Genomic DNA, 9,425 nt, shown 5'->3' with positions numbered 1-9,425 from the left:
TCTAACTCTTGCCCTGTCTATGCTTCCTGTGCTAAAACTTTGTTTTACTGCCCCTTCCAGAAGCCTGACCACACTGCAAAATAATGGAAAGGGTGCCTGATCTTTTGGAGGTGACAAATTACTGAATTTTCTAACTTTGTTGCTTGCTCAGAGGAAAGAGAATGTAAGAAAAAGCTTGGCCGTGGGCTGCAAGTTAGGATCATTAATTTTGCTTTAGGCTGTTCCCTCACCCGTGCAATTTCAGGGGTAGATCCACTATTGTTTCATGGCCAGTCAAGATAAAAATATCATTTTTGTCGCGTGGAGGAACTAAATCTCTTGGGATTTACTTTGGTTTTCAAAGGATCCCCTTAGGAAAATCAATGATACTTTTGCAGTGATTGGCTTTGCTCTGATTTAACACGTAGATGAAGCAGAGCTCTTCTTATATGAGAAGACCTGAGGCCTACAGTCATTTCAAAGGAGTCTGCCTTCTTCAGTGTTTTGCTCTAAAAATAGAATATTGCAGTATTGGCTGAAAAGTGTTTCGGGATACAGTCAAATTTCTGTGGGGAATTAATGCTCAATTCACCTTTAATATATTTGATTAATATATACACAAACTGCTTGGTGTACTTCTCATTATGTAGCAGCAAGTACTGGGAACAGAACACAGGTATTCACTGAAATAATGGACTGAAAAGATCAAAATGCATAGCTGCTTAGTTTAACATCTTCAAACAAAACCCTTTAATTAGTTCCTCTTTATTTTTTAGAATTGTAACTAACAGTACAGATCAAGCCTTGTGAGATGATAGCTTTGCAGTATCGTGACAAGAACGGTGCAGGAACAGGTTGCTTTTTTTTAGTTTAAAAGTGGTATGTAAGAAACAGTGCCTTCCCGTACACACGTGTAGAAGAATGGCTGCAGAAGCATGGCCTTAGAATCTCTGAAGATCTGCACAGTCCAGGCCTGGTATTAGAATAGGCCTGTAATCAGAATTGTACTGAAGTTGCTGTGCTGAAGTTAACAAGAAAGGTAGCCTTGAGCTATTCTTGAATCCTGAGACCAAGTAATTATGTTGTGCCAACAGGCCGTGGCTGTAACAAGCTACAGCTGCTGGGAAAGCAGGTGCAGGGCCAAGCAAGATAGGGACCGGTATGGGAAAATAGGGAGTAACAAACTACAAGGCTGAAGCACAGCAACACAATTAGCTACATGGATAGAATGCTTATTTTAGTCATGATAATTAGGGGTGTGAGAACCGCGCGCGTTGAGAGACTACTAACCAATTATATTTCTGTTTTAGGAATATGCATGTGTATCGGTTCTATATAAGTAGTGTTAGAAACTAATAAAGTTGAGCAAGATGCATAACTCATATTGAGCATCTTCTTGACTCTGGCGAGCCCTTCTTCCAACACACACGAGATTCAGCGATGCCATCTGGCACGCATCATTTGGGACACACTTCACTTGGGATGGGTTGGCCATTGAGAACAGCCAGCATATTTGCTATCGCTTCTTCCGCCATCATACGGATAGCTTGGACTGTTGCAGTTCCAATGTGAGGGGTTATGATGATGTTATTTAATTTTAATAAAGGATGATCTCTGTAAGAAACAGAAAGAACAGCATGTATTACACGAATTTACTCTGCAGCTATCAATGCTAGTTGTTAAGAACTGAACCTCAGGAAACAGCAGTGGCATGTTGAGATAAAAGGGCCACAAGCACAGAACCAGCAGAGCTGTAGGGAGCTGGCTTAACCATTTCTTCTTCCCCTCTACCCGTCTCACTGCCCTGCCTGTCCATTAGGCTGGCAAGGAACTGACAGAGGTGGGAAAGGCGAACAGTTTGGCATTTACTTATGATTATGCAAGACAGGCTGAGGGTTTGCCCTTAAACAGTGGACTTAAACAGAGAGACTCCCTGGAGAAATCAAGATTATGAGCACACTTCTGCACACAGTTTAAAACCTTTCAGATTAATAGAATGGAAAACAGGTTTTTCTTTACCTTGGCAGAGGCTCAGGGTATGTCACATCCAGAGCGGCAGCCCTAATAACTTTATTGCAGAGAGCTTCCACCAACGCATCTTGATCAATAACGGCACCTGCAGAGAAATGAAAACGTGCTGTGGTGATGAGTTAATGAACACATTTTTACCTGGGAGTAGGGAAAGGTCTCAAGGGTCTAGCGAGAACAGTTAACAGGATCTCTGTCTTGTTAGGAAATAGGATGTCTTCCCAATAACCGTTTACCAAACAAAGAAGAGATTTTATTGGCTAATCTTTCATTAGAGGAGGATTATGGTCCGCTGCATAAGGCTTTTTCTGGGATGTGTCCGGTTTCAGTCTTTTCCTCATTTTGACAATGATTTCCTGTACTATTACAGGCAAATAATTTAATCTCTTCAAACTTTCTGCTCATTCATCTCTGCTTTGTTTACTGAAACTATGATCTCTCTCATATGCTTGTTCAGTGCCAACAGATCTATAATCGCATGGGAGGTTTATTTTCTATATAGCTGTTCCAAATGAAACTTAGTTTTTTCCCTGTACCCCATCAGTGATGATAAACCTTTCAATTATTTCCACTGAATAAAGCTGTCTCTAGGATAAGGCTAAAGAGAACAGAACACCTGCTGAGCATTCCTAAATTCCATAGGACCTTTGAACACAGAGCATCTGACCTTGATAAATCATTCATTTCTAGACTGTCAGCTGCTTCATGACTCAAACAACACAGCGACATCACAGACAGGCTGGAGGGGGGAATGTCAACATAGTCAGACAAAACACAGTCTTAACTGCAGAGCCATAAACACCGCTTTTGGATCATCCTACCTCGGCTGATGTTTATAAGAGTAGCTGTGCGTTTCATCAGCCCCAGCTCCTTTTTTCCTATCAGTTTGTGAGTCTCAGGAGTCAGGTTCACAATCAACATAACAAAGTCAGCTTGCTGCAGCAAGTCTTCCATCTTCTCACAGTAGTGGGCACCAACTGCCTCTTCCTCCTCCTGGCTCCTGAAGGAAAAATATGCACACACCCAAACTGACACAACTATTTCTCACTGGTGTTAACAATCAATCAGCTCTAGGAGAGATCTGGAACAGCGCAGAGATCACGAGGTTTGAGGCCAAGGTAAAGGAAAAGACACTGACAGGTACAGAGGGTGGAAAGGAGGCAGGAAGGATGTGGGCTAGAGGGAGCAAGAGCTAGAGCACTGGTGGGATGCTGAAGGAGTGATGTATGTGTGAAAGCAAAGCACGCAGGCAATATTAGGAGGTTGTTGATGCAGTCAGACCCCGCTCTTCTCTCCTGCCTCTATGCCAATCCCTGTAGAGTCTCTCCTTGTGTGACATGCGCCTTAGGACTTGGGAGTGGAAAATGGATGAAGGGCAAGTGAAGTCCAAAAGGAATGGAACTATGAAGCTAAGAGAAGTGAAGATCCTTGTCACTAATGCCGGTGTGATGAGCGATCTGGCTGGGCTAAGGAGAGCGGTGGCCAGCTGGGTGGCTCAGGGGTGCTGCCAGAAGCCAGAAGAAGAGTCTGGCAGGACAGAGGACATAACAAGGGCACAAGGCATGGTTTGCTTGGGCAACATCTTCAGGAAGGTTACACAGCCCTTATTCCAACGGGCTAGTAGCTAACCAGGGTGGAGCGAGCGCAGGAGGTGAGGGGGAGTTGCTTCCCGAGGAGCCAAAGGGAGGAAGTGGCGGCATGCTGGTGCTCCTCATGCTGCTGACAACTGTCACAAGTGCCTAGGAGGACCAGGGATGCAGAGCAGAGCCATGGTTTCCCTCACTGCCCCCTAACTACATGCAGAAACCAGATGTTTTTACCTCTGGTGCCTGTTATGGTACAGGATCCTCATGTCGAAGGCTCTGGCCCTCTGAGCCACTTTGTACCCAATGCTGCCCATCCCAATGATGCCAAGCGTCGCTCTGGTTACTTCCACTCCCAGCCAGTCAACAGCAAAACACTTTGTGTCTGGAGAGACGGCCACCTGGCAGCCTGGATGTAAACACATGCTAAATGGGTACAAACCAACCATACGCGTAGGTTTGGGGGAAAGATGAAGTTTCTCACCACCACAGCAGCAGGGCTCTGTCTGGAGCACCCCTTGCAAAACATCCTTGCCAGTTCTGACTGGTTTACGGAAAAGCCTGGACATTGCTATTCCCTGCAGCCAGGGCTGGAGCCAGTAACACAGCCACAGTGGGGTCCCTGGTGGGTGCTGTACTGGGAGGAATGGCTCCTCATGCAATTCACCCTTCTGGGGCTGAAGGATCTTCTTGGAAGCCAAATAATATCTTCTTTGACACTTACCACCTGTCAGGCACTGACCCCACTTTTTTTTAGCTGGGGTAAATCTCACCATTTCTCTCTTCAGTCACAGCCCGAAGCAGCCCCACTGCTCTGCTTGAGTGGGGGTGAAGGCTGCAAATTCCAGCTCAGCCAGGGATCTCTATAAGCTTTTCTACAAAGAACCTGAGGTCCAGCAAGATGCAATAGTGAGAAAATATCACGGGAAAAGAGGTGTTATTTCATGGTCAGGGGTGGAGCAGCCGTGGCAGAAAGGCTATGAGTCCCTGAAGACAGAGGCAACCTCTTGTGATAGTCTCTACTGACACCTTCCTTACCCTGCAAGGCACTCGCACAGCAAGGGCATGTGGGGAAAGGGCCTGCCTTTGACAAGGACTAACGGTGGTACTCTTTGGAATAACTTTGCCAGAAGGATTAGCAGCTATTTCAATAATAATGCTAATGCTTTTCTGGAAATACAACCCATTGGTTTAGACAAACTGTTCATAGAAGCAGGAAAATAATGAAGAGTTATACCAGTTACTGCTTTAGAGATGGGGACATGACCATTAATGCTTTGAACCCCCCCATAGCTCTTAATGCTTGTTCCGTGGGGAAATGGAGAAGTGGTGACAGTTGATTTGGATGCATTTTGTATTCAGTTTTTACAGCTATAAACTGTAAAAACCCACCCAGTGAACACCCAGAGGAGAATTAAGCCCCAAACATTATTCCAAACAGGATGTCACAAGTGACTTTAAAATGCATAATTGAGACAAAGCCCTTACTCTCGTCACCATTGCCTTAAAAAGAAGTGGGACACAGGAGTAGAGGCCTCTGAAAACGGAGTCCTCAGACATTTTTTCCCCTGTATAAGCATCCCAAATATTGATTCTGAAAGATCATCTGTATCGTAGCAAAAGTGAGACATGTTAAAGAAGTAGCTAAGAGCCAGGAAAATTTAAAACCTTACCTTCCACTAGCCTTCTGGCAGAGGCCAGCATCAAGGCCATTCCTATGTCTGCTGTTGAGTCCGCCACAGCATGTGGGGTGTTGGTCACTTTTACACCAAACTCAGAAATCATTTTCACGTCTAAGTGATCAACTCCAACCCCAGAGTTTCCAATTACTTTTAAATTAGGCAGGCTTTCTAGGAGCTCCCGGTCAATAGTTGGTCTGCATTCAAACACGAAAACAGATTGGATTTTTTTGCTCATTTCTTTTTTGTGTTCAAGAAATTCCTTCATGGTGATAAGGTGAAAGTGTTTCTTCAAAAGTGCTGCAAGGTTTTCCAACACACCATGAGTTCCTCCTATATCCAGAATCAAAATGCCCGGCAACTCTGTTTCTGCCATGACCTGCAACAGGGGAATAGAAGAAAGACTCCTTTGTGCAGGAGAACACCCTTAAAGGAGCAATGCTGTGGTGGTCATTTAAATTCACATCTGTAAAGCAGGGAACTGATGGAACTCAGTACTGCTTTTAATGATACAGAATAAATCCAGTCACTTGGTACTTGTGTGGTACCTTAGACAACTTCCCAGTATTTTCACTGAGTGCTGATTTAGACTGTAACACTAAGGAATATCTACCTATGTAGATCTAAATCCAGTCTTATGAGGTGGTGTTCTCAAATAGTTTCATTTCAGTCCTGAAGCAATACTGATTTCATACAGATCTGTTAGCTTCTCAACCTTACTCACAAATTCATTTCTGCAAGCAGTGCCATGAAACACAGGCTGCTAGAAAGTTACTCCAAGTTTCTTGCGTATTGATTATGGCTGGAGAAGCTGCAGGTAGCGGCGCAGGGAGGCACTGAGGCTCAGACGGGTCTGACAAACACCTGTCAGGAATGGTTCAGGTCTAACGAATTTGCACGATTAAGGGCCATCCTTGGGCAGCTGCCACACTGCTCGCCTTCAGTGTTTCAAACATCCAGACCTGTGCCTGAACTTACCTCCTGCAAGATTTAGCACACCCATGCCCACATGCTGAACCAGTGGGGAAGAGCACCGAGAAGATACTGCAAACCCCACTGACAATACAGACCTTCACACTGGAACTTCTCTGCCCACAGAGTTTTGAGCCCAGTCCTCTACAACACCCGTGCACACAAACTGTATCCTGCAGCAAGACAGGGGCTGCGCAGGTGGCCACACACCTAACCAGAGGCAGCCCTTACTGACAAAAATGGCAGCTGAAGGTTTGCTGCCTGCCTTAAAAACAGTCATGTCTAATGTCCTACAGTTGTTTCCTGTGCTCCATTCGCTTCAGGTCTCTGTCCCATACTGTGCCCTAGACCTGCGTCCAGGAAACCTGTGTTGTGCTAACTGAACCTGAACAGTTTCCCACGGCAGTGTGCTGATCTGTTCTGGGCACACAGGGCTGGGCAGAAGTTTTCTGGTTCTTCAGTCCTCTCACACAAGCCTTCAGCCAGTAACCAGGATTCAAACCTGTCCCAAAAAAGGTGTCAATACAGTTGGAAGTTTCTCTCAAACTATATTTAGCCTTGTCCTGAGCAAACTCGGGCTTATCCCAACTGGGTCTATTAAATGCTTACAATCTAGACACCAGTAATACTGCTTTGTCCTGGCCTTGACCAGCATTTCTGCCTCAGTTCCACTCTGCTGCAGTACATGGGCTAGAAGGAGCCTCCGTGTTAGGACAGGTCTGCAGTTCACCACAAACAGTGTCTCTGATAACATGAACCAGTTCTGAGCAGCAGCAAACAAAGCTATGAGATGAACAGTGCAACCATATTGCAAAGGCATACCAAGTTCTTAAATGTATCTAAGGTATTTCTTGCCAGCTGAGGTATTTTGAAGCCTGCCAGCCCCACATGGTTGTGAAAATTGTGCAAAGTTCCCAGCTGTAGTCTGTAAATTTCTTATGTGTATCACACAACATGACCTTAGAAAGATAAACTAGATTCATCCTCCAGAATGAATGACGCATAGAATAAATAAAAGACAAGACTTGATGTACTATGATGATCTTGTCCATCTTCTTGATGATCACACCTTGATGCTCCTGCAGCAACTTATTTAGACTGGATGGCAACTAAACCTTCTGTTGTTAAGTGACGGAAAACAGCACCAAATATGATCAATGGACTGGCAGATGCCAGTAAGGTAGCACTGTCTGACACCACTTGCTTTTATCACCGCTTCCTCCTCCATTACAATACACCACTCACAAAGGTAAGAGTCTGACCAGCATTCATTTTAGAAGCGCTTCCTAAACTTCATAAGCAGAAAGGTGATCCATGAGGAAGCAGTGCAGTGCAGCGAGAGCTGGTTTAGCTTTAAACAAACCAGCTGGTGTGCTAGAAACAGGCTAGTTGCAAGTAATTCATCTTTTCATTAGCAGGGACCTGCTGAGTCCACCACAATTTCAGCCACATTTGATACATGTGTGAACACTGGTTCATGCAATAGAAAAGTGCCAGGCTGCAGCTTTGGTTCCAGAACTGGGCTTCTGCAAGCACCAGGTACAATCTCAAAAAATTATACCGACAGTAGTGAACTAAAACACTTAAAGGAACCTGGCAGAGGGAAGGGGGCTCTCCAGATACCAACCTTGGCCTGAGTAGCACTAATTGTTCGTCTTCCAGCATTACATGGGCATGTCTTGCATCTCTGTCTGTAATTTGCAATCCTTCCATGACAGTGAAGTCCATGTGAAGCAATAGCTGGATGAGTAAGTTTATAAGCCAAATTTGACTGGCCAGACATCAAGGGAATCGGTTTTAACAGACTGAATGCTTTGCTCCTTAACATAATTCAGTTATCAGATGTCTTGTCCAGTGTGCTAAATGTAACACCTGTTAAGGACACGACAGTTTTGGTTTTGGACCAGTATCAGCTGCAGTATCACTAACTCTCTTTTTTAAAGCTGTCTCTCCTCACGTTTTCTATTTACATAAGATTATCTGCTTCCATGTATGTGTATCTCTATAATCATACATTACACATTGATAAAACATATATGTATTAAGTTCTGGCCCTTACATTGCAAAGAAAACTTTGAAAATATGACTTGAATTAAGAGAAATGGCACACAAAAAGGACTGCGTTAAGGATGAACTCCAGTGCTAACTGGTGCTGGCCTTTCCCCTGTGGTGTTTGACTCACTGCTCGCAGACGGGCGGGCGGGCGCTGCAGTATCACTTTGGGCTTCTTCGCCAGACCAGAGCAAAATAAACCTACATAGCTTGTCCTAGCTCTGCTTTAAACGCAGAATAGATCCCTCCCAACAACTTCTGTATAGAAGAGAACGGATTACCTGAGTATCAGCCAACGGATCGAGCAGGGCCGCTTCCTGACTATCGCTTTCGGTTTCCGCCCCATCCCGACCCCGGGGCAGCCGGGGCTCAGCGTCCCCGCCCCGCAGCTCTGCTGAGCCCCGCCGCTCCCCTGAGGCCCGCCGGGCGGCCGGGCCGGGGGCTGCCGGGGCGCTGGACCGGGCCGGGGGCTCTCAGCGGGTCTCGGGCCGAGCTGCGGCTGGCGGGCGCGGCGCTGCCTCTGCCCTCCCGCCCCCGGCCCCGAGCTCTCTGGAGGGGGAAGCGCAGGGCGAGGACGGGCCTGGACGGTTCTTGCGGAGCTCCGGAGCACAGCGGTTTGGTACAAATTCACGCTGCGGTCCCAGGACTGTTCCCGCAGCCCCAGCTCGAGCTTGCCTGGATTTTTTGTCGCGGAAAATATGCTTTTCTCGCAGTCGGCTGCAAGCTAACCGTTTAAATGAGCGCGGTGCAGGGTAACATAGATGCCTCTCAGGAAGCAGAAACTGGCCTGGGCCGCCCCACCTCGATGGCCAGCTCGATCCTGAACCCGAGGGCTGCACGGCCCGGTGTCCCCGCTGATGGTTTAAGCTGCGGCGGCCGCCAGGCGCGCTCGGGCCGAGCGAGCGTCACGAGCAGCTGGCGCCGCCGGGGCCGGGCTCGCCAGGGACAGCGCGGGGGACGCCAGCGGGGCGGCAGGCTGGTGCCCGTTGGGCGGGGGCAGGTGCGGGCAGGGTCCCCCACAGCCGGGCGGTGCGGGGGGCTCGCTCCGCCGCTCCACCTCCTCCCCAGGTCCGTGGGAGCACGGGGCGCTCGGCAAGGCCCGCGGAGCGGCCGGCGGCGCGGCTCAGGGGGC

At 47.2% G+C, this 9,425-nt stretch overlaps 1 protein-coding gene across 4 annotated transcripts; it reads right to left on the bottom strand.

Moving 5' to 3' along the window:
• Positions 1-705: 705 nt before the first annotated feature.
• Positions 706-9,227, bottom strand: LOC130146065 (probable 2-ketogluconate reductase). 4 transcript variants are annotated; one of them, XM_056331743.1, is made up of 7 exons: positions 8,575-9,227; positions 7,869-8,113; positions 5,264-5,648; positions 3,828-3,999; positions 2,829-3,007; positions 1,999-2,095; positions 706-1,593 (listed from the first exon to the last, which is right to left on the bottom strand). In XM_056331743.1, exons 2-7 carry the CDS (start codon positions 8,067-8,069, stop codon positions 1,437-1,439), a joined length of 1,191 nt encoding a protein of 396 aa, XP_056187718.1. In that variant the 5' UTR covers positions 8,070-8,113; positions 8,575-9,227; the 3' UTR covers positions 706-1,436. The 4 variants fall into 4 exon arrangements, with proteins under 4 accessions (XP_056187718.1, XP_056187721.1, XP_056187719.1 ...); XM_056331746.1 differs by having other exon boundaries at positions 5,264-5,466; positions 7,869-7,981; XM_056331744.1 differs by lacking the exon at positions 7,869-8,113.
• Between the last annotated feature and the right edge of the window lie 198 nt (positions 9,228-9,425).

Source organism: Falco biarmicus, chromosome 3, assembly GCF_023638135.1.
Source record: "Falco biarmicus isolate bFalBia1 chromosome 3, bFalBia1.pri, whole genome shotgun sequence".
NCBI lineage: Eukaryota > Metazoa > Chordata > Aves > Falconiformes > Falconidae > Falco > Falco biarmicus.
This window is presented reverse-complemented; position numbering and strand designations above follow the sequence as displayed.